Source organism: Protopterus annectens, chromosome 5.part0 (assembly GCF_019279795.1).
Source record: "Protopterus annectens isolate FY-2018-M chromosome 5.part0, PAN1.0, whole genome shotgun sequence".
NCBI classification, from domain to species: Eukaryota; Metazoa; Chordata; order Ceratodontiformes; family Protopteridae; genus Protopterus; species Protopterus annectens.
In genome coordinates, this window is record NC_056735.1 from 1,145,229,990 (window position 1) to 1,145,256,440 (window position 26,451).

General features: G+C 39.4%; 1 protein-coding gene across 1 annotated transcript in view; it reads left to right on the plus strand.

Annotated features, from left to right (window-relative positions):
• The window catches only part of TGFBRAP1 (transforming growth factor beta receptor associated protein 1), a 1,222,189-nt gene that overhangs the window by 370,374 nt on the left and 825,364 nt on the right, over positions 1–26,451 (plus strand). The window contains exon 3 of the mRNA XM_044070999.1: positions 22,770–22,924. Within this exon, the coding sequence (XP_043926934.1) occupies positions 22,770–22,924 (155 nt within the window). The remainder of the gene's footprint in view (positions 1–22,769; positions 22,925–26,451) is intronic.

Consider the following 26,451-nt stretch of genomic DNA (forward strand, 5'->3'; position numbering starts at 1 on the left):
TATCACAGTATCAGATGTCAACAAAAATATACTGGGTGAGGAACCCAAGATAGTATACAAAACTGGTCCCAACATAAAAAGATTACTGGAACATTCCAAGTTAGGGAAAGGCAGAAACAATAATAAAGACAAGGTTTTCACCAGAAAGTGCGGAAGATGCAAACAATGTACACATATAAACACCAACAGTGATATTGTTTTGAATGACATTAATCACAGTAAAATTAGGAGCATAGGTGGAAATTGCAGCACCAAGCACATAGTATATTTAGCTCTGTGCAAAATGTCCAGCCTATTATATAGGCAAAACAGAAAGAGAGTTAAAGAAACGTATTTATGAGCATTATTATAAAATTAGGAAAATGGATAGTAAAATGCCCTATACAGACACATCAAGGAATATGGTGAGGGACACACATTCTCCTTTATGATAATAGATGAGGTGAAGGAAATTCCTTTTGAGGGGATTGGAAAACAAGACTGGCCTGTAAAGAAAGCAAGTGGCAGATTTGAACTGATACCACTAGGAACCCAGGTATTAACGATTTTATAAGTTTAAAACCATTTTAATTCTTGATACATAATATTTTATGGCTGCAATATTTGATGAAATGGAAGTACACATAGTGAATTTAATTCATGTTTTAGTATTTCAATCACAATACCATATGAATAATTATTTTTAGTGATTTTAAAATCAATATTTATAATTATATATACATTTGTATTTACTTTTGGTATGTATATACATAAATCACCAAGATTTATATGTTTTTATATAGGTCCAATATTAGTTATGTTACAAATGGAGTACTGTTTCTTTAAATTGAGTAACAAAGTTTTGGCCAAAAACTGTTTTAAATGAGTTAATTAAATGTTTTGCACTAGTTCTGATGAAGTCTGCGATGGTGCAGATGAAAGCTCAACTAGTGCTTAAGGAATGCTATCGTTGTAATAAAGGATTTATTTTCAGTCTACAGCCTTTTTGCTTCCTATGAGTTTGGAACTTCTGAGTTTGTTTACACAGCAATTGTGCTAGTGCTTCATTTGCTTCCTGCAAGTCTGGAACTATTGAGTTTGCCAAGGGAAGCTTCTTGTGTTTTCTAACTACAAAGTATTGGATTGGGTTTTCTCTACCACAAGCTAAACGGATAGTCAGGACTTCCTGAGCAACCAGGCATTTGCTCTACAACATTTCATCAGCTTTACAAACATTCTAAGGTACTTTTTATGGTTGTTGTGGTCTCCCACACAGACTGTTGTGAGTTGTGTTCAAGTTACTTTGCATCATTTGGAAGAGTTACAGGAATGTATATGCCTGGGATATAAACAGATTTAGTCCTACTTTACTTTTGAACTTCTAAACATCAGTGTATAACAGTGCATGAGTTTGGAACTTCTGAGTTTGTTTACATAGCAATTGTGCTAGTGCTTCTAGTGCTTCATTTGCTTCCTGCAAGTTTGGAACTATTGAGTTTGCAAAGGGAAGCTTCTTGTGTTTTCTAACTACAAAGTATTGGATTGGGTTTCTCTACCACAAGCTAAACGGATAGTCAGGACTTCCTGAGCAACCAGGCATTTGCTCTACAACATTTCATCAGCTTTTACAAACATTCTAAGGTACTTTTTCATGCTTGTTATGGTCTCCCACACAGACTGTTGTGAGTTGTGTTCAAGTTACTTTGCATCATTTGGAAGAGTTATAGGAATGTATATGCCTGGGATATAAACAGATTTAGTCCTACTTAACTTTGAACTGCTAAACATCAGTGTGTAACAGTCTTTTTGTTACACTTTAGTTCAACATCTTGCCAATTCGGCGAAGCAGTGAGGTTTCTGTGGATTTAAAAGAAGTGTTTTTTCATCTTTTTTTCGTTCTGTTTTATCAGTGACATAATTCAAGTTTCATATATCCGTGTCATTTTTTTGAACTTTAGTAGCTATCCCAGCTACGGTCCACCACTAGTCTATCTGCAGGATCTGATTATATTTTACCAGTTGTTTGTTCTTGCACAACCTTATATGTCAATAGGAAACAAATAATAATGTAAACAATCTCCTGCTATCAGCACACGTCAAATATTCAAAGGCGCATATGTCATCTTTCCATAAAATGAGATCACATTAGCCAAATATACAGTTGTAGAGGAAATCCGTAATGCAATTAAAACAGAAACAAAAATTATATATTAATTATAATGTGCAACTAACCCACCATCAACTGGGAAAACTATTCATGTACTAACTCATTTGCTCAACTCTTTCTGGAATTCATAAATTCCAACGCCCTGGATCAGCTTGTCCATACCCCCACCAGGAGCAGCAGTATCCTGGACCTGGTCATTACCAGTATGGGCAACTGATGTTCCACGCCAGAGGTCAACTCCTCGCTTGTCAGATCCGACCACAAACTAATCACCCTAGACGTCAGTATCCCACCCCCATTAAAGAAACCACCATAATCTCCAAAGCCAACTTCATGCTTCTTAAGACAGAAGTGGCAAGCTTCACGACACCCATACAGATGGAAAATAAGGTTTGACTGCTGAATCCTGTACAAATGCACTCTATAAGCACATACATGAGTGCATGGATTGTGCCATCCCTAACAGAACCAAGACACTATCCTCCAAAAAAAGGAAGCCAGTCTGGTGGTCCCTGCCATAAATAAACTCTACAACAGAAGGAAGAAGCTGTTGCAGAAAAGAGTAAAATCCCCTGATTGCAGGAACTCCCTGGTCAGCCTCAGTAAGAAACTGAGATCCCTCATAAAATCCTCCATAGCTAGTTACGAAAATAAAATCGCCACTGATTCTAAAGACAACCACAAAGCATTCTACAGCTATGTCAAGAATCTCAATGGCGACACTCAGATCTGCTCTGAGCTGCCAGCATAATGGCACTAGATATACAGAACCAAATGATATTGCCAACATCCTGGCAGATAGGTTCAATGCAAACTTCACCTCCCCCCTCACCCCACAAAGGACTCATCACTATACAGGAAGAATGCATAGCCCCTGTAATCATGGCTGCACAAGTAAAGACCACACTCTCCAAAGCCAAGAACACAACATCCATGGTACCTAACAACATCCCAGGCTGCGTTCTGCACGAACTACAGAACGGACTGGCACCCCACCAAAGTACCATGTTCAGTCATAGCCTCACTTCAGGCTTTATGCCTACTGAATGGCACACAGTGATGGTTAACCTGCTCCACAAAGGGGGTGCCACTATGGACCCCGGGAACTACCACCCCCATTAGCCTGACAAGCCTGGTCTGCAAGGCCATGGAACGTATCATCTTGGAGCTTATAAACAGGGGCATAGGTAACTTCCAAACTCTGGACCCCACTCATTTGGGTTTGTAAAAGGTAGGTCATGCCTTCTAAATCTGATTAACTTCTTTGAAGCAGTCTCTAGAGCCATGGACGAGGGTAAGGTGGTGCACACCACCTATCATGACCTTGCCAAGGCTTTCAACACCATCCCTTACTCTGGAATTATAGATAAACTAACTAGACAGGGCATAAATCCCTATGTCACAAGATGGGTGGCCAACTGGCTCACTGACAGCTCCCACACAGTGAAAGTAGCCGACTCCAAATCCAACTTCAGACCAGTGACAAGTGGAGTACCACAGGGCTCAGTCCTGAGTTCTCTCCTATTTTGCATCTACTTCTCAGAAATCCAGACTAATACAGCAGGTCTTTGGTTAACGAAGTTCGCAGATGACTGCAAACTAGGTGCCATAACAGAATTGCCTAATGTGGACATTCTACAAAGGGGCCTCACTGAGACTGATGCTTGGTGTCAAAGTCATGGCCTCAAGCTCAATGCCAAGAAGTCCATTGTCATCCCCTTTGGGAAAAACACTGTACCCATGAACTACCACATAGGTGGTAGCCTACTAAACACCGAAAGTGTGATGAGACCTTGGGACACAGGTGGACAGTAGTCTCTCATTTGATAATCACATCGCCACAGTAGTCAGGAAATCCTTCTATGTGGCACACCTCATCACAAGTGGGTTCACCTCCAGAAATAAAGAGGTCATTGTTCCTCTCTATTCATCCCTCATGAGACCCATTATAGAGTACAATGCCCTGTTTGGCATGTACCTTGCAAGACATCTACAACAACAAGAAAGGCTACAGAAGTACCTCACTTAGTGGATTACCAGCCTCAAACAGATGCCATACGCAGACCATCTAAAAAAACTCCAGCTCTACTCTGTCGCTTATCGCCTACTCAGAGGCGACCTCTGCCTAACATGCAAAACCATGTCAAGCCCAGATCTGTTGGACATGCTACACTTAAAGAAACCCCAATCCCTCTGAGCCACATGCTCCATGGACCTAAGCCTTGCCACCACAATAAACAGAACATGCTTGATGGATAGATCCCTGTCCCAGAGTCTTCCCATGCTCTGGAACAGAATACCCATTCATGTCAAGCAAAGCTCCTTATTAGCCCTCTTTAAGAAAAATCTCAGCAGTTGGATGGGAAATAGGAAATTCACCCCGGGGATCACTTCTGTGGCTCTGCTAGACAGGGGTGCAGGAAAATAACTTTCTTGGGTGGCGAAAGCCAGGGAACTTTTTTGGCTAGGCTTATGTAGGCCCCAGGGCCGATAGCCTAGTACCTACCTACCTATGAACCTAAGTGTAACTTGGAAAATTGGATGGGAAACCAGAAATTCATCCCTGGTTTGGCATCTTTATCTCTAATGGGCACAGGTAATCTGTAAATGGTTCATCTCCCAGGCCCATGCTTACACTTATCAAGAGTATTAAAACTTGAGATTTGGGATGCATGGCTAGGCTTAAAAAGGCCCTTGTGGTTGTTAGCCTAGTAATCAATTATGAACATTACTGCTGGGTCAGCTTTGGATGACATCCCTCTTTGTCACCTGCCTCCAGTACCCAGGCTAACAGAAACTAAGAATTTTCAGCATCTCTGTGTGAGAAGTTCATATCTCTTAGAAGTGCAGATGCTAGGAAGTCACAGAGCAATAAAAATACTTTATATTTTAAACCTTGTAATTATTTCTGTTTCAAGACAATAGAAAGAAACTTCTAGCTCTAGACATCATGTCTCCTTCAGGGAAACTGAGAGATAAACAAAATTGTAAAGCATTCTATTATTTTCCAGTAGGGTACACTGTGGTTTCATTCTTGAAGCTCAGTACATAACATACAGTTCAGCACACACTTCTGCACCAGTAGTTTAATATACACATAACATATAGTTATCTTACATGTGTAGGACAATCACAGGAATCATATTAATATTCACAAATGACATGATTGTTTACAAAATTCCAGCTTGCTGGGCTGGCAGCATGACACAAGTAGGTGGGGGGAATTATGGGAGATCCAAGCATAGAGGTCAGTGATGTTATTAAGAAGGCTTTGAATTTTACTAGCCAGTATAGATAAGTGTTTGGAAGAATGGGGAGTAGAAAAGGAGGGAGAAGGGAGTGTTGGCTAGTTGGGTAGGAGGATGGATTTATTGGGCTGGAGTGGGGTTTGGTAGGATAGGCCCTGGGTTATGGTGGATGTCACCTGCTTGTAGGAGGATGGTAGGGTTTAAAATGGGTTTTGGAGGAAAATGTTTTTGAAATGTGTGTATTTGTCTAATGCTATGGGAGGGAGACAGCTGGAGTATTTTATAATGGAAAAGGTAAGAGATGGAGGTGTTATGTACTGATGGAGATATATTTTTAAAATGTCGTGTTGAAATGAGAGTTATAGATACAGGAGGAGGTAGGTGTTGATTTGAGATGATGAATGTTGGTATGGTAAGATGTAAGGGTAGAGAGTAGAAGAAGAAGTGATGTTATTATCAAATTACTGACTATAGTTAGGGTGGTAGGTGGAGGAGGGAATTAAGGTCACAATAAACCAGATAAGAGAGGAGTGAATAGTATGTAGGAGAGGGGGTAACGGGGAGGGGTAGGGAGTGGATAATAACTGTATGGGAAAAGGGTGTGTGTTAAGAGGGAGGAAGGGGATGGTTGTGAGGAGTGTGTGTGTTTGTAGTGTGACTGGATGATGAGGGGCGGTGACAAGATGGCTGAAAGATACATTTAGGGTATGTGGGTGTGGGTGGAAATTGGGGGCAGGGTAGAGGAGCGGAGTGAGCCCGAGTGCAGCAAGGGAGGGGCAAAGGGAGTGGATAGAGCTTAGACTGTCTGTGGCTAATTCAACAAATAAAAGCAATCAACAAGCCTGGACCCTTAGGTTAGTGTGAACCGAGTTATAAATTCTTTACATCCAGCTAGAGAGAGAGTTCTGTAAATAGAAATTTACCACAGTGTAAGACAAGATAAACGAGTAGCTTATTAACTAAAATAAAGTAGTATGCATGAAATTACAGTACTGCAGGGCACAAATGTTAAAATTCGGCAATACAACTTAAATCAGAAAATTAGATGCGTTACAGTGCTGTTCCTAGCAGTGTGCACAGCAGTGTAGAGTAACACTAATTTTTAGAGTCTTTTAATATTACAGAAAACACTAACCTACACTAATAAAAGCAAGCTGAGCTTCCTGCTCACAAAATGGAAGTAAAATCATGTTAGCATTTGAAAGTCTCAGACTCTACTTAGTTATTTCAAATATGAATGCTTTTCAGTTTCTGAGAGCTGGAGAGAATTAATAAACACAAGCTGAGAGTCCTGCTCACAAATGTGAGTGAAATCCAGCTATCTTTGATAGTTTCTGATACTACTTCATTTTGTTTCAGACTTGATGGCTTTTCATTTGTCAAAAAAATGGAGAGACGCTAAGGGACCAAACTCCCACAGCTGAAAGGAAGGTGAATGGAACATTTATGGAGAGGAAAGGATGCCTGGCAAGATGGCAATGACAAACTCCACTTTGACCTTGGAGAAGGCTTGAAGATGATCACTTTTGGTGAAGGTATGCACAGAGGACCAATTACTACTTGGACAGGAAAAAAAAATGTCGAGAAGTCTGATTTTGTTACAACCATCATGGCAAGAAACTACCAGACTCTGTGAGGTCTCACCCCACTAAGGCTAGTGGTACATCTGCAGCCTTTCTTAAAGGGGTGACCACTAAGGGCATTTTGGAAGCTATTACTTGGTCCTCTGTGCATACCTTCTCCAAAATGATCACCTTCTAAGGCCAAAGTGGCGTTTGCCACTGCCATCTTGCAGGGCATCCTTTCCTTTCCATAAACTTTCCATTCATCCTCCTTTCAGCTGTGGGAGTCATCCCATCAGTTAGAATTGAAGTAGTGAAACACGAAGAACATAGTGCAGTTGTATATACTTAACATAAATGTAGGTGTTTGAGTGTATTAATTGTTGCAGTATTTTTTTCCCTCCCTCCTTCTCCTCTTGCCCCATGAGTTTGGGGAAGGCCATTCTTCTCTCTAATTTTAGGTGGTTCCGTCCTCCTCTGTACATACTCTGAAGTTTCTGACCTTAGACCCTTGACCTTAAGGTCCAGTTAAGGGGCTTCTGTCTGTTGGGGCAAGAAAGCAATGAGGTTATGTCACTGACTGACTCCCATTATACCCAGATGACTTGACATTGGTCAGGGTCTCCACCGGCTTCAGGAGGAGGAGGAGAAAATTCCCTGGGGTTTGGGCCGGCCAAAGACTTCCACGGTAGGACACCCCATCAGTTAAGACTGCAACAGTGAATACACTCAAACATTTACATTTATATTAAGTGTACACAACTCTACTTTCCACTTTATTTCTCCCTTATTATGCCTGTCAATGAATATATTGCTCCTTTTGACATGTGCCTTGCTAAGCACTTAAACCAGCTTGAGAGACCTCAAAGTTTCCTCACCAAAAATATCTTGTGCCTTGGTGCTTTCGCTTACAATTACATATTAAAATCCCTTTCCCTCAACTTAGTGTCATGTAGATTCCTGAGGAGTGATCCCTGCTTAGTCTTGTGTGGTGTGAATGACCCTGCACTCTTTAAACTTCTTCACCTAAATGAAACTAGTGGTAAAGCAAACACTCACTTTAGAGTACTGAACTTGTAGTACCACATAATCAGCATAAGGTGATATGATGGGTACCTAACAAACATATTTCCTATTAGTGGAATAGTTTGTTTTTGCATATCAAAGTGTACTACCGTAGCAACCTTTAAAACCAGTCGGAATGACTGGATAGGTGATTATTACTTTTCACCTGGGATATGTGTGGAAAGTCTGCTTGACAGAGGACATTGTTAATCTTCCTTTAGACTAAGTGATATAGCTGAACTTGTTGATGTTCTCCTTGGCCATAGGCTTAACAAGAACCTGTGCATCTATAAGAGTCGTATTGGGAGTTTTGGTTCAAAGTAAATACAGAGCAGAGGCAGATACGCATAGCCTATGAAATGTTGAGTATACACTGGTGATTGAGGGACTCTTTCACTAGAAGAATCAGTTGCAGACGGAAGGACCGAGGAAGTTAGTAAGGGTGGTAACTTTCCCAGGCTTAACCATTGCCAAGGCAGGCCTAGCAGTGACCAAGTTGTTTGCAAAAAGGGAGGGCTGCACACATGTTGTGATCCATCTTCTTCTCCTTTCGGCTGCTCCCGTTAGGGGTCGCCACAGCAGATCATCTGTTTCCATTTCTTCCTGTCCTCTGCATCTTGCTCTGTCATACCAACCAGCTGCATGTTCTCTCAAACCACATCCATAAACCTTATCTTAGGCCTTCCTCTTTTCCTCTTACCTGGCAGCTTTATCCTTAGCATCTTTTTCCCAATATACTCTGCAACCCTCCTCAGCACATGTCCAAACCAACGTAATCTTGCCTCTCTAGCTTTGTCTCCAAACCTTCCAACCTGGGCTGACCCTCTAATATACTTATTCCTAATCCTGTCCACCCTCGTCACACCCAGTGCAAATCTTAACATCTTTAACTCTGCCACATCCAGCTCTGACTCCTGCCTTTTTGTTAGTGCCACTGTCTCCAACCCATATAACATAACTGGTCTCACTACCCTCTTGTAGACCTTCCCTTTCACTCTTACTGGTACTCGTCTGTCACAAATCACTCCTGACACTCTTCTCCACCCACTCCATCCTGCCTGTACTCTCTTCTTCACCTCTCTTCCACACCCACCATGATCCATATGGGAACTAATTACATATGATGGACCATAGAGAAAATGATTGAGAAGAGCATGCAAGCAGTGATGTGCAAAAGCTCGCAGAAAATGGCATTGCTCTCTGAGGTGCTCCATACTCCAGGGAGCAGCAGTATGCAGAAAGAATAGATTAGTCAATGTAGCTGCCAGCTTGGGCAATGAAGTGGAAAACAGTGGATTTATCGGCAGAACAACTGGTAGTTTTGGGGATGATGAGCTTCTCAACTGTTGTAAGCTTCATCTTTGTCTTTGCAGAGCTATGTTGCTGAAGTGGGTGCTAACAGGGCGCATCTGGATGATTGTACCTTTAAAGTTAGATGGAAAGTTGGGAGGAAGTAAGTTGGGAGGAAATACAAAGGTACAAGAAAAATGGTTTCAGGATACCTGTAAGAAATAAACCAGTATATACCAGAATACACCAATGACCTAATACATCTCAGCAAAAAACAAGAACCCAAACTGACCTTGCTAACTATGAACCTAAGAAGTATGTGAATAAAAGCCATGACATACATGCCTACCCATACCACATACACTCCTGATGTAGTCGTAGCTAATGAAACCTGGTTAAAAAAAAAAACGAAGTAAACAATATTGAGATTACCCCCCACCCCCAGATACAATATACTCAGGCATGACAGACAAAATAAGCTTGCAGGTGGTTTAGCAGTCATCTATAAAATTCCATAACTATCTTACTTTCACAGGAAACACCCAAATTTAACAATGATGGACTTCTAATAACACTCCTAAAATCAACAATAGGGAAACTATAGGGTTAATAGCAATTTATATACCACCAAGGAGTAACACTGCTAAAAGCATCTTGCATTGGCTATCTCAACAAATTAACCATGCAACTATAAAACTCAGAGTCTTAAATATAGACTGGCAACTCATAAATTCTCTTATCCCCACTGAATCCATAAACTTGTGCAAATTCAGACATTTAATAACTTCACCTGCTAGAATCAATAAAACATTAGAGAAACACTCAACATTAGACTGAATTCTTACAAACAAAGCAGACAAACTGACAAAAGTAGGCTGCCTGTCAGGTAGCATAAGTGACCACATACCAACGTATGCCATTAGAACTCACCACATCATAGATAAACATATTATGTATAATCAGATACGAAGTACAACCAATTTCAGCAAAAATATATTTCAGTTAAACACTAAAAGAATATATACTTAGAACAGTGCCACTAGATACTGCTGTAGAATACTTTAATAACATATTCTTAAAGATCTTAAATAGTCTAGTACCTGTACATAATAAAAGAATAAAGTTCAACCTACACCATGGCTGGCAAAAGAAACAAAAAAAAATCATAATAAAAAGGGATAAAGCCTGGAAAAATTGGTATAAAAATATAACTCAAAATGCCTTCCAGGAATTTAGACATTTTAGAAACCTCGCAAAACTCCATGCCAAACAGGATAAGCAAACATAATATACCAACCTACAAGACAAAAACAGCTCAAAATTTTTTGGTCATCACTAAATAAACTACTCCACCCTGGCAAGATCACAATTCCCTCTCCAAAAACAGATAATATGACACTCTATCCTCACCCAGTTTAATGCCTACTTTATACAATCAATATTATTTCTCTCAGACACTAACATCTGCCCCCCTACCCCTGTCCAATCAAAACCATTCACAGCTCTTTAGTTTTAGTCCAGTACTCACCTCACTCATAATGAAGTTCCTCCTTAAATTAAGAACTACTTATGGAGCTGAAGACCAACTACCATCAGACTACATAGAAATGGCTGCAGAAGTCATTGCCTTCCCTCTGTCCATACTGATTAATAGAGACAGAGCTGAAAGATGCGCCCCATCGCTGTGGAAAAAATCCTACATCACACCACTGCTCAAAGGTGCAACATCTACAGAGTTTAATAACTACAGACCTATAGCAATTCTGTCCTCGTCTCCAAAATATTAGAGAAATGCATCCATATGCAGCTGATGCAATACCTAACCTCAAATAACTTGCGTTGAGAAACACAACGTGGCTTTAGGCCCCAGGACAGGACCACTACTGCACTACTACATTTTTTCACTATAATAAACAAACACCATGTTCTTAGACTTGTCAGAGGCATTTGTTACTGTCTCCCACCAGCAACTACTCATTGGACTCTCTTCAGTAGGGATTTCACAATGCTCCTAACTGTCATTCTGGAGTTACCTGTCTGGAAGGCAACAAAGCTACTCATGTTTTTAACCAGTTACTACAGGTGTCCCTCAAGGCTCTGTCTTGGGTCCTGTAATATTTAATATATTTACCTCTACTCACCATGCTAGTTTAGTTCAGTATGCAAATGATTGAACATTGATCATTAATTCAATGTGCATTTAATAATATTATGAAGTTAATGTACTGTAGAACCCTAAGCATTTCTATGCATCCCAATACTTGAAGGACTGTTATATAAATATTTTTCCATCTCAATTGTACAGAAACTGCTATGTTTAGCTGCTTATCTGTAAGCAAACACAAATTATCTATAATATAATGATTTTTGATCTCTGTTTGTACTGTTTACACTCTGTTGTAATTGTTCTATGTATTTCTGTGGAGCTTCTCTCCCCAGGCCTCTGCTGAAAATGGACTATTCGTCCAGTGGGACTTTCCGGTCAACAAATGTAAAATAAATAAAATAAGTAATGTGTGAGGTCTCAACAATAAATAAGCTCCAAGAAAATAATTTTCTTGGGTGGCAAAAGCCAGGGACCTTTTTGGCTAGGCTTATATAGGCCCCAGGGTCGATAGCCTAGTACCTACCTATGAACCTATGAATCAAACAAAATACTTTCAACCTCTCACTGAAATGACAAAACAGTTTTTATACATAACTGCTGCATGTGTACTCCACTAAGTTGCACGTGGGCTTTCTCTTTAGTAATTTCCACCTCTGTAAAATCTTAGAATATAAATGTAACCACTAGTTATGTATAAATGTAAATAGAAATGTAACTACTCTGTGTTTAACTGGAACTTAGTATAAAGCAATGTAAGCAAGTATAGCTTTTCTGCCTGGGCCACTGCTGAAAATTCTTACTACCCAGTTGGACTTTCCCTGTAAACAGAGACAAATAAAATAATAAATAAATAAATAAGAAAGGAGAAAATAAAGAAAGATGACATGTTCTCAGGGAAAAATCAAGAAGGAGTAGAGGAAGATATTATGAAGACAGTATGAAAGTGAGTAAGAAAGGCATCGATGATATGAGTGGGCAGGAATGGATGAGACAAATTTGCATGGGAAGGGAACAGATATGGATAAAAAGAAGAGGTCCAGAGGGTATTTACTTTTCCAATTCAGAGACAGTCATTATCATTTGAGAACTGTTCCCTTTGGTATCACCTGTGCTCTCACAGTGTTTATGAAATGCATGTCTCTAGTAGCAGCTCAGCAGAGACTTCAGGAAGCCAGAATATTCCTGTATTTGTAGATGACTAGCTCCTTGCTCCTCCATCACTGATGCATCTGATTCATAAGGGAGTTTTTGTTTAGACAGCTCTTTTCCTTTGAACAATTGTGGATTCTATAGTCTCTCTCACTTCCAGTTCAGCTTTTGATTTTCATAGGATGCTACCTAAATATTACTCTTTGTTAGGCTATCCTACTAAAGGACAGAATTCTTTCTCTGCAGCAACTAGTTGTATCTGTTCAGTCGGTGCCAACAGACACTTGCTTCAAAGTCTTAAGCCATGTGTCAGCTACAGTTTTTGTGGCTCCTCATGCCAGTGTTAACATTCGGTTGCCTCACTGAACAGCTGATGTCCAGTAGTTCCAGAATCTTTATCTCCCTTTCCTTTCCAGTTAAGATCATCAGAGCTTGTTGCATGCATCTGCAAAGGTGACTAACTCCCATGCTTCTTTAGTCTGGAATTCCATTCCATTTACAGACTTGTCAGGCATCAGTCTGCGTGGATAACTTCACAAAATCAAGCAGATGACTGTGGATATTAGGTCATCTCAGGAGTCTTATCTTCACATAAATATTCTGAAGATGAAAGCAGTTCCATTGACAATGTCTTTTTAGGACTCTCTTCCTAAAGGTACCATATCTGTTCAGATACCATGACTGTTGGCTGGTACATCAAAAAATGAGGCTGCTGTCAAATCAGAGCTAACATCTACTCAGACTATAGCATTCACAAAGCATATTTTGGATACCAGTAGTTGCAGAGCCTGTTTGCCCCAAGACAAGGCTATAACCCTACAACTGGTCATATAACAAGTCCTCCTAGCACATGGTGGTATGGTGGAACTTCTTCTGAAGGTTTAGGGTACGTGGCAGTCACTACTCATATGGTGACCCTTGCCCAGCTCTGTATGGGACCACTGGATGGAATGCTGAGATTGTACTGGCCTTTGCATAGAATCATTATTTTATGTTGGTGCATCCAGCACCAGGGGTAGTGGCTGCACAATCCCAGTCTTCCAGTTAAGAAACCTATTCCAAAATTACAAACATTTATACAAATTTTTACTGTCACTATGGCTGTTCTTTTCCTAGAGTGGGTGTGGGGTGCAGGTATTTCCAGAGCAGAATCACCTAGTGTTAAAGGTTGCAAGATGAATCTCCTTTTCATTATCCTGGGGCTGTGAGCCATACTACGTTTCCTTACAAACCTTCCAGAATCTTTTGCCCAAAGGGCCATTAACTATCTGCTTGGACAACATGTCACTGGTGTGCTGCATCAGCAAACAAGGAAGTATTCACTTCTTTCCCTTTGTAGAGAAGCAGTCAAGACTTAGGATTGGACTTTGAGCTATAAGCTTTACTTGGTGACAATTCATGTCCAGAGGGAAATCGACACATTAAACAGCTTAAGTAAGAACTGACTATGTCCCATGAATGATCTCTGAAGTAGGTCATAGCAAACAGACTTTTTCACACATGGAGCAGGCCTGTAGTGAATCTGTTTGTATCACCATCAAATTAGAAGTGATATAACTTCTATTTACTCTTTCCTGGTTGCAGTCAGCAGGCAAGTAATGCATTAGTGGAGATGTGGCCACAAGGCCCACACTGTGCTTATCTGCCATCTCCTCCCATATTCAGACTGGTCCAGAAGACCCAAGGATTCAAAGCCAAGATGAATGTAATGACCCCATATTCTTAGTGCAAGTGCAGATTTCACCTCTGCTACCACATGCGCTGGAGAGGCCACTTCAGAAGCCTAATCTCACTCTTCAGGGGTTACCTCATCCAGTTATCAGTGACCATAAGCTCGGCCATATGGCTTCTCAGATACTAAATGTGGCTGGTAATCCATGTGTCACAGACAAGCTCATGGAAATCTCTGTGTGCTTGGAGATGCCAATGACTAGGAAAACATATAAAGAGTATTAGAAGCAGTTTGTATATTGAGCTGTTCAAGAGGGCATGCAGCTGTAACAGCCGTCCCTGAATCAGATTCTTAGACATTTGACAGACAGACAGAAATACTAAAAAGGGAGGTGGAGTTGCTATTCTATTTAAAAACACACTCAACCTCCAACCTCTGCAAACCCCACTTCCCAAATTCCAAAATGCTGAAACATTAGGCTCAGTTCTATCACTAAACAACAAAAAGAGAATTAACATCCTTTGTAGTTATATCCCTCCAGGAAATAACTCAGCAACAATAGAAGAAATGTTACAATGGGCTACAACTAACCTACCACAAGAAACCATACTGTTAGGAGACCTAAATCTTGATTGGCAATCCTGTAACTCTAGCAATCCCACTAACCATATTAACTTATTCGGTTTCTCTCAACTAATTCAAGAACCTACCAGAGTAGATAAAAAATCCAAGAAACAATCAACTCTTGATTCGACTTTAGTAAATTCCCTAGTCAAAATTATCTCACGGGCTGTCTTCCAGACTCACTCAGCGATCACTACCCCACTTTCCTTCTTCGTAAAAAATTAAACATAACCAAACCCATACTATATAAGGAAACTAGAAACGAGCACAAGGTAAATCCACAAACTCTCAATACATTATTACGACAATGTAATTGGCAGCCATTACATACTCTGGAACTAGACCAGGCAGTTAAACTATTCAATACTACTTTTATGAATGTTTTGAATACAATAGCCCCCATTAGAAAACTTAGAACCAAGGTAAACTATGCTCCTTGGCTGACTAGGACCACAAAAGGCTTACTACAAGCCAGAGATAATGCCTGGAAGATCTGGAAAAAGAACAATACTAGCTTAAATAGACAGAACTATCAACAACTTCAAGAATCAAGCCAAAAGGCAAACAAAGCTAGACAAACAAAGCTACTTCCTTCATCTCCAAAACAAACACTCTAAAAAACCCCAAAAATTCTGGCATGCTATTAACTCCCTTCTAAAACCTGGTAAAACTACTACCCCAGCTCCCAACACAAATTCCATTACTGACAGCTTAGCCTCTCAATTTAACCATCATTTCATAGACTCTATTCTATCACTATCTACTCAACTATCTAGCAATAACCCTATATCCACCCCCACTAAGGACCATAGTAATATACCACCTTTCACCCTCTCTCCCATACCAACCTCCATAGTCAAAAAGCTACTCTCAAAATTAAAACCTACCACTCTTGCAGCTGATGGCCTACCCACTAATTTCCTAAAACTAGCAGCTGAATCTCTAGCCTACTCTGTCTCAATTCTGATTAACCGCTCCATAAAAGAGGCTTATATCCCTCATCTATGGAAGGAATCACATATTATCCCCCTACACAAAGGTGGTAACTCCTACGAGCTATCAAACTACCGCCCCATTGCTATCCTATCCCCCCTGTCCAAAATTCTGGAAAAATGTATTCATACCCAAGTGATGCATTTCTTAACCTCACATAATCTCCTCTCCTCAACCCAGCACGGCTTCCGCCCAAACCACAGCACAACCACTGCTCTTCTGTCTTTCACCAACCAGGTTAACCAACTCAGAAATAACAACAACTTTGTATCTGCCATATTCTTAGATCTCTCTAAGGCATTTGACATGGTCTCACATAACCTACTACTTCACACACTAACATCATTATCCTTTGCCCCCTCTACAACTGCTTGGTTCAGAAACTATCTCTCTGATAGGAAACAATCAGTCAAATGGCAAGGAACCCTATCACCCTTACTATCGTCCACCATAGGCGTTCCACAAGGCTCAATACTAGGTCCATTACTATTCACTATTTTCACTAATAAACTACACACCTCCACACTGCATGCATCACTCATACAATATGCAGATGACTCCACATTAATCTGCTCAGCCCCATCCCTTACCACTCTTCAAAATCTTACCCAGGAATCCTTCAACGCCACGGAAAAATGGATTACTGATATCCAACTGATCCTTAACCCCAACAAGACAAAACTACTACTTTTCTTCCCAACCAAATACAAACCCACACCCCTCTTTTTCACTATCACTTCCAAAAATGGCACCACAATCTCCCCCTCCCATCACACAAAACTCCTTGGCATTGAAATAGATAATGACCTCCACTTTGATGTCCACATCTCCCAAACTATTAAGAAAGTACATAAAAAATTAGGAACACTGTATAAACACAAACACTTCCTAACAGACCAAGCACGAATCACCCTAGCCCAAACCCATCTTCTGTCTACACTACTGTATGCATCTCCTATCCTAACCTGCATTAAGAAAACAGACATGAACACACTAGAATCATGTTACAATAAGATTGCAAAATTCGCCAATAACTCTGCTTTTCGTAGCCATCATTGTCTTGCCCTAAAAGAATTACAGTGGTTAGAACTTCCTCATTTAATTAGTTTCCACCAACTTGTCCTCACCTACAACATCCTAAAGAATCCCCACAAGACTCCAGCCTTGAACCAACTACTTAAACAATACTCAGCAAACCGTCCACTCCGCTCATCCAACAAAACCCTGCTGCACATAACTCAAGCCAACAACACTGCAGGAAAAGCTCTATTTGCTCATACCATAGCAAAGACATGGAATAATCTCCCCCAGAATATCTCCTCGGCTCCATCTATCTCACTGTTCAAAAGATCACTTAAATCACACCTCCTGCATTCCTGGCTCTGTTCTTGCATCACATAAATGCTTTCCTGCTCTACCCAAATACTTCCAACCCACTCTACATCCTGCTTTCTGTCTCTATACTACAGTACTAATTTCTCCTCAAAACTGGCATACAGTGCCTTCCTGTGCTCATGCTCAGTCCTGCATCAGCAAAGTTTGTCTGATCATGCTATCATATGTGATATATCTGATGATTGTATTGATACAATGTAGTCCTTTCATTAGTTTTATACAAATCACTTCTTCATATTGTTTTTTATATATCTTGTATTATAAATAATATCTAGTATTGTATATATTACCACCAAACATGTAGTTGTATTAGTGGAGCTTTTCTCCCCGGGACTCCGCTGTAAATGGACCTCCCTCCAGTCGGACTTTCCCGGTCAACAAATGTAAAATAAATAAATAAATAAGTTTTAGATTTGGACTCTGTTACTCCTGTGTGAAAGTCTACTTAGTGGTGATCCCCATCTTCGACAGGAGGATGCACCAATCCTTCTTAGTAGCCACCAAAGTGAGTTAGGCCTCCGTAAAGGGGATATTACACCTGAGACCACCAGTACAGGATCCATTTCCTGCCTGGCACTAATACTTTTTCCTGGTTGCTTTTACAATGTCCCTCTTTGAGCTAGTAACCTGTATAGACCAAAAGCTTTTGTCCTGGAAAACCCTCTTTCTTGTGGGTATTCCTTCAACAAGACACATCTTAGAGCTCCAGGCTTTATGTATCAAGCCTCTTTTCTTTGTTTTCTGCAAGGATATGGTCACATTGTAGACAAATCCCTTCTTGCTCAGTGTGGTCATCAAAACCAGTACATTAACTTACTTTTGATTTTTTTTTTTTAACATAAGAACAAAGGGGAATATATCCTGCATATCATGGCTATGTGCAAGATATTAGGATTTACATCAACAGGACAAAAGACCTTAGGAAGACAAAGCAACACCTTGTGTCTTATGCTCTTCAAAAGAAAGGTCTCAGTATTCATAGTCACCTTATCCAACTGGATTTCAGATTGCATAAATTCTTATGTTTCACAGCAGGATGGGCTCTACTCTCCTCACCTAAGGCATACTCCATCCGGGTTATTGCTATGTCTGCTGGTTTCCTCAGAAATGCTTTTGGAGACGGTGTTTGTACATCTGCCCAGGTGGTCCATACATAGATCTTTTCACTTAACAGTAAGTGCTTAATATTGCATCTAGGGCATATTCTTCCTCTAAGTCTGTAATTTTTTAAAGAAATATTTGCATAGCAGGCCATCCCAAATATATACAATACAACCACCAACTGTAAATATATAGCCTCATCGCTGTCTTAGACATTACCAGAGATGGATGACTTCTTTTCAGATACATATGTATGCAGTTACCATAGTGATAGATCTTTAAGAAGTGCATCCACATTCAGTTCCATGTATCTACTACCTAGGTTGAGGGTATGTGGCTAGTCTCCTGCACCCCTTTGACAAGACATGCAGCAAAATCTGGCTGGCACCATTACTTCTGTGTCTGTCTGTCTTATCTGCAAAATTTCTCCTCTGGATACCCAACAGACAAACATGAAGAGCTGGGAGTAGAACAGTATCATGGGAGAAAAGGGGAACAGAGCAGTTCTCTGAAGAATCTCCCAAGTGCCAAGCAGTCTTAATTTATGGTGTATTTAGTCAGAGAGAGGTTACCAAACACTGGTATACATAAAGATCTATCATTATGTTAAATGCTTAACTTGCATTTCTAAATTATATAAAGTTACTTCATCCAGATGGCTGACTGACTGTATTAAATCATGTTATGACAAACATAAATAACCCCTTGCAATCAGTGCAGAGAGCTTACTGCCGGGACAGTGCATTTTTTCAGAAATTCTTCATTAGAAATTATTTATGTGGAAGCTATATGGGCTTCGACGAGTACTTTAACAATACTTTGCTAATTTGCTATAATCTCATGACTGAGGTCCTTAGGACCAAAATTATCAGAGGTATATTCCCATGAAGAAGACTACCCAGGAAGATGCACTTAACTCTGTCCTGCTGTTGATAAGGATGGACCTATTTGTACAAAGTAGTAAAGTTACGTATTTACATAATGTTAGATCTAAATGAGCAGGTCCATCTATCATCAGTTTACCCACACTCCTGACTTGTTCCTGACATGGTCTGTAGACATACCTCTCAATTTCTTTTCTCAGGAATTCTGGACAAAGCTAAACATATGGGGGGGGGGCAGGGGCGGGGGGGCAAAGGTCCAAAATCTGAAGCAATTTTTAAGTAGTAAAACAAAAGGTTTTCCATTAATATGCATTTTCTGAACATTAAAAAGTATGTGACTCAAAGTGGCTGTTATCCTCAGTGATTTACCCTAAACATCAGAAATTTTGAGAGGGACAGGACAAAAATACAAGTTAAAACCAGAGATAGTTGAGAGTTATTTCTGTAGAGCATTATTATTCTGATATAGTCTTCTTTTTCTTAACACTGTGTGGCTGATGTGTGGATAAGGAAGAGGCTTGCAGTGCATAGTGTGTAAGAGAGAGGATAGTAGCCTGAACAAATTTTAGTTGACATTAGGCTACTGCTGACAAGGATGGACCTGATTATTCCAATTTAATGCTGTGGTAAGAACATAACTATCATTTATGCCAAGCTGAGATTACTGAGTTTTACACCTGGCTGGACAGAGCTCAATCATAAAATGTGCACACCTGCTGCTGTTCTTCCGGAAAATAATAACTTCTGTGTTTGTGGCTATCTTATTTTTGTTTCTGGGATGGTTATCTCAGACAACTCAAGTTCTAGTTTCCTTATAATTAAATAATTATAAATAAGGTATAATTGATACTGTAAAGAGAATAATGTTGAATTAGGGGTTAGTTATGTTTTTGTTGCGGTGTCTCAGTGCTACTGTGAAGACTGGTAGAGAAATGTGAAGGCTGCCAGCCTAGCCAGATAGGATTTTATACATAATTCTTTCATGTGTAAGTATGAATGTTGAATTACAGGCTTGTTTTCTTAAATGAAAGAATATGCTGTGAAATGTTGAACTCAAAACAATGTATCAACAGTGCCCTTTGCTGTAAAGAAAGCTAAGTCAAGCATTTCTTGTGTGTCCTTTGAAATTAAAATTATTTCATGACTGTCTTTGATGTTTACAATTCATCTCCAGCCGGGCTAGATGAAGGCTTCCTACCTATTGTTTTAAGGCTAAAGTTAATGACCAGAATTTACATGTGGAATGCCCTTTATTGCTCTGGTTTCTGCCTAGGTGTACAAGAATGTAAATGCAGTTTCTATCAGCCTGGGAACACCAGGAAAGTGTAAAAAATGATGTAATGGGAATCAGGACTGCAATAGCAATCTAAACAGAGAGAATAAGAAGGCATTAAGCATTTTTGTCTGGACCATCCAACTCACAGCACTGTCTTGCTCATATGTAAGTTATCTTAGACTTGTGTTTTCGTTTAGAAATAGCTAGGAACTAGAAAGATTAGACTAAGTTTTTCTGTGATGTCAGAAATGTACTACTGAATTATTTTAAGTATTTCTGTGTGATCTCTGAACTCTTGACTAGCACTGTGTAGTAGAAAGCATTGTCTTGTGGTTTTAATTATTTATTATTAAATATTTTAAAACCTTTCAACTGTGGCTGTTTTGTGTAGAGATAATTTAAGCTCTAGAATACGGTGCATATTTATAGAGTTTACTGTCCAAGTCACTCTAAATAAGCCTTGACTGTTTAGTCGCAACTACCAATTGGAAATAATATTGCACAGTAATAATTGGACACCCTTTTAAGGGCCTTTGAGTAGCTGAAAGTATTAGTAGGTGGTGGCAAGTGGAACTACCATATAGTCTGGGAGAAAGGGGCACAGCTGGAGAAACTGTGCCAGACTTTCCCAGGAGTGTCTGTGTGGTTGTATAAATTCTTCTCAAAGTGCATGAGTGTGTGTGTGTGTGTGTGTGTGTGTGTGTGTGTGTGTGTGTGTGTCAGCTACTTGGACAGGGACACGAAGTACTGGTTGGACAGAGAGAGTGCTAGAGGTTTTAGCTTGCCCACTAGGCTGGGATCTGGACCCTATAGCTGTACCAGTGGGGAGTCTTATTGGGGACCTGGAGAGCAAGGGAGCAACCACCCCTGGACTGACTGTGATCTCTGTGTGCTCTTAAGGGAAATTGCACTTTACTGTGTGTATTTGTTATACTTTTTTCATGGTGTTAGTGGTGAGGATTGTGGCTCCATGATTGCTGGGCACGGGCATCAGAGCTACTTTGACAGCTGTTGAATTGTAGTGTTGGCAAGTAGTGTCATCATGATAGTTTACATCTTTTTTATCCATTGTTTGATGCACTTTTGGGAGATATCTGTTTTTTTTTTTTTCATAGATTGTTTATTTGTTGTGCAGTTTTTTACATAGTGTTATTTTGTGTGTGTGCGTGTGTGTTTGGATATGGCTGCGTATACGTTTATACATGTGTGCGTGCGTGCACACACATTCTATGTATGTATATACGTGTGCATGTATATATACATATACAGACACACACAGCTATGTTTTTTCTGTTTTTTTTTTTTTTTTTTTTTTTTTGTAGAAGTTTGTCTTAAATTGAGAGTAGGTTGAAAATTTATTTTTGTAGTGTTTTTCACAATCTTAGGATCCATCATGTAGGAATACATTAAAGGATTTGTGATTAGGCCCCTTACCCCAACCATGGCAACTGACCTGAACACTCACATCACTACAGGGGCATTCTTTGCCTTCTCATGGTATGTGCTTCCTCAGACACCTACAAGAGATGCTATAACTGTCTTAGGATGATAAGCCATATCCCCATGTCCTGTGGTCATTGCTGTGCATGCCTTTGTTTGAACAGTTTAGCCATCCAGAACCACTATTTCCTTATCCTCAGGACGGGCAAGTTGCTCACTTCCACCTTCCCCTGTTCAGCTTTCTAGTGCTCGATCTGGCAGTCAAGCACTGGTCACATGGGTTGTATTTAGGTTTTTATCAGAGCAGGGCTGTGTGTGTGTGTGTGTGTGTGTGTGTGTGTGTGTGTGTGTGTGTGTGTGTGTGTGTGTGTGTGTGTCTGTGTTTTTTAATTTATTTTAGTTTCTAGGTGTATGTAGTTTTAATTGGCTTGTATTTTCTATTATTTGCATTTTGATGGCTACCCTTATACTGTTATAAGTATATACATTCATGTAATTTATATATGTGTGTTTGTGTCTGATAAATGTACATGCATCCACACACATGCATATATTTAAACCATGTATGTGTATGCATATAGTTATGTATAATTATATGCACATTATATATAAATATATATATATATATATATATATATATATATATATATATATATATATAATTTAAAATAGATGAAAAATTAAATCAGCATTTAGTTGTTGAAGTTTTATAGATATTTTTATGTGCAAACTTGATGTTAAAACTGTAACTTGTTAAATCATGCAGCAGTGGCTTTCATTTTTTTTTTCTGTGCATTTCCTATTTTCTTTCATACAGGAAGGTTACTCGTGGCTACTCATAAACAGGTATATGTGTTGGCTCCACTGCCTTTGGAAAGGCAAATTCAAGATCTTCTAGTGAGCCACAAGGTGGAAGAAGCTTTAGTCCTGGCGAAGGGAGCACGAAAAAATATCCCAAAGGACAAATTCCAGGTCTGTGTTGCTGACAGTTGCCACCACCTGAAATAATGTAGTGGTTTTAAAGATTAGGCTAGTCGCATTGAAAAGTGAAGAAAGCAGGAAAAAAATGTAGTAACTGGAGGCTTTGAAGTACTTAGTGATGTTAAATCCAAGCAGCTGTACAACCATTAATGCATTCTGCACCTTTGCCATCTCTGCCTCTGACTTGCACCACTTTAACAGTCGTTTTGTCTGTTTAATGTGTAAGAATGAGTGTATACCTTGTAGGTTTCTCATATATTTATACTATTTGTTGATTTAGGTCTCTTCTCTACTAACTCTGAAGAGTATTTTTTTTTTCCATTTTCTACAAATTCACAGCTAGAACAAGTACTGACATTGAAAGGTGGGAGCTTGTCAAAGTATGTATAAAGTTAACAGCCATAATATTTGTCTTGGCTTGGTACATTGTTTGCTTATATAACCACTACAGTTCTTATTAAACATCCTGATCATGTTAGAAAAGAAGTTGTCCATTATGTGCAAAAAATGCTTTGTTATTTTTATTTCTGTTTATATTGACAGTTAACACAATTATCCTTGCTGAGCATCACAAGACTGTGTTGGTCCAGAATTAATGTTAATCATTTCCGTTGCTAGCCTGATAATAAATAGTACTGAGCTAGCCATAGTTTTAAGGTCTAGCATTTCTTTCCTGGTTCTCCCTTACAAGAGTATTGGGGTAGTCATTTGTATTCCTTCACAGCCCATCTGTAAAACATTGTTTACAAACAGTAGCATGCAAAGATTTTTTTTGTGTATGGGGAAATTACATGTTTATATTCCACTGAGTTAGAATAACAGTATGTTTATATTCCATTGAATATGTATGTTTCAAATGAAGCCTGAAGGAACTGATTTTCTGAGTACTAAGCAGTAGCTTGAACAACTGGGATTTTTTAGATCATTGTTGTGGTCCCCATGCATACTGATCAACAAGCCACTGCTCATTTATTTCTCATTTTAGGGGCAAGAGCAGTCTCTGGCATGGCTGTCATGAGGGGCACTTCACTTTAAGGGCCTAATCCTTCACTTTGGGTGAGAGATGTGTAAATGGTGTCACTGAAGGCCACTACACCATCTTGTGCATAGGCACACTTCTGCACACATGCCAGTGAAGGCTAAAGCATTTGCAGCTTAGTGAGTGGAATGCATGACCCAAGAACACTCCCAAGTATTGCCATTCTTCCTTTAGGGGGTTGTGGTGTGGGACAGCCCTGCTTCACCCCTTCTCCCAAGATAGACACTTCCTCTCTACTCTAGCTCCAGCAGGTCTTTATGCTTATCCCTATATGCCAAGTGTGTTGGTTTAGTTAAGAATGATTTTATTGTAATCTGTGACAGGTTCATTCTGTATTTTTAACTCTTAATGTTTTCTTTGCCTATTGTGTCTGAGCCCTTTGCCCCACATTGACACTGATTGTAATGGTAAGAAACAAATGGATTCAGTTTTTTTTGCACCCCAGAATATATATATATATATATATATATATATATATATATATATATATATATATATATATATATATATATATATATATATATATATATATATATATATATATATATATATATATATATACATATATATATATAGAAGGTCCGACTGGACAGAGCTGCCCATTTTCAGCGGAGGAAAAAACTCCAGAACAATTGCTAACATATACTATACATAAGATAGTTACACATTCAGTTATAAAAATATAGCAGATAATAACATATGATTGCATAAGATATTTACATAAGCATAGTGGTTTAGACATACAATTAAAAGTATAGCAGGTGGTAACATCTGATTGTGTTTCGTACAGTATGTTTAGTAGAGATAGTCTTGAAGGTGTACTGAAAATAAGACAAGAAAGGAAAAACTAAAAAAGGAGGAGAATATAGACAAGTTCATATGAGGTGCATTGAGATTTTAAGGGAAAGCTTTTCAACTTAGTCTAGGGGAGAGTTAGTGGGTATAGATGGGGCAGTGGGGAGTAGGTGGCAGTGAGTTGGTAAGTAACGTGTGATAATATATAGTGCATCTGTGGGAGTTTTAAAGAGGTTGGATAGTGGGTAGGGGAAAGGAGTTAGAATATGTCACCCAGGTGCTAGGCAGTTGCAAGTAACATGTGATAATAGTGCATTGTGGAAGTTTTAAAGAGGAGGTTGGATAGTGGGTAGGTGAAAGGAGTTGGAATATGTCAGCCAGGTGCTAGGCAGTTCCATGTCCAGTAGTTGTTTTGGTGGGAAATAAGCTGTTTTTTGAAGATGGTTTTATTAGGTTGCACCCTGATTTGTAGTGGTAGGGAGTTCCAAGTCTTGGCAATGTTGCTAGAATACAGGGAGTCACCAGAGCTGTAATGGACTTTGGAGATTGCAATTAGTGACTTGTTAGTGGATCTAAGTTTTCAGTTATTGAAGTAGAGGATGATCAGGTCTTGTAAGGCTGGAGTTTTGTCAGGTTGGTACAGTATTTGATGAGCTAGAAGAAGTTAATTTAGAGCTAAAGTGTTAGGGAGTTCAAGCCAAGAAAGCTGTTTAAGGGCCTGACAGTGGTGGGTGTGGTAGGAGGAGTTTGTGGTGAATTTTGCTATTTTGTTGTAGCATATTGATAGCCTGTTTAAATTGCTCTTGTTTAGATTAAGTAGGACAGGAGAAGCATACAGTAAGGTAGAGAGAAGATGGGTATGAGCTAAGGTAACTTTACTGTTGCTGGTTAGGAAGTTTTGACTTCTGTAAAGAGTACCTAGTTTTTTTTTATTGATTTTGGTTATTGTATGAGCTAAGTGTTTGTCAAAATTCATATTATTGTCAATAATGACCCCTAGTAATTTGGTTTGCATGACTGGGAGATAGGGGTATTATCTAATGCAGAAATAAAGAACAGGGGAATAGGTGCTGCTGCTTTGGAAGGATGAAAGAGCAGAAGTTGGGTCTTTTTAGGATTTAGTATTAGCTGGGAGTTTGTTAGCCATGTTTTGATGGATGTAAAGGTTTCTTGGGTCTTGGTTTGAAGTTGTTGGAGGGTGGGGGCAGAGCAGATTAAGGTGGAGTCATCAGCATATTGAACCAGGTTTGGTAGAGGGGTGGCTTTGTGAAGATTATTTGTAAATATAGTGAAAAGTAGGGTTCCTAGGATTGATCCTCGGGGTACTCCTAGTTTTACAGGAAGTAGGGGGAGAGGGAGTTTTTCCACTGAACAGCTTGTTGGCGTCGGGATAGTCCTGAAACCATAATAGAGTGAGGGTAGTTAGTTTTAATTCTGAGAGTGATGTTCTTAGTTTTGTATGGGAGACAGTATCAGTTGCCTTAGATAAGTCAACGCAGACACACACACATATATATATATATATATATATATATATATATATATATATATATATATATATACACACACACACACACACACACGTGTGTGTGTGTATTATGTATGTGTGTGTGTGTGTGTATTATGTATGTGTGTGTGTGTGTGTGTGTGTATATATATATATATATATATATGTGTGTGTGTG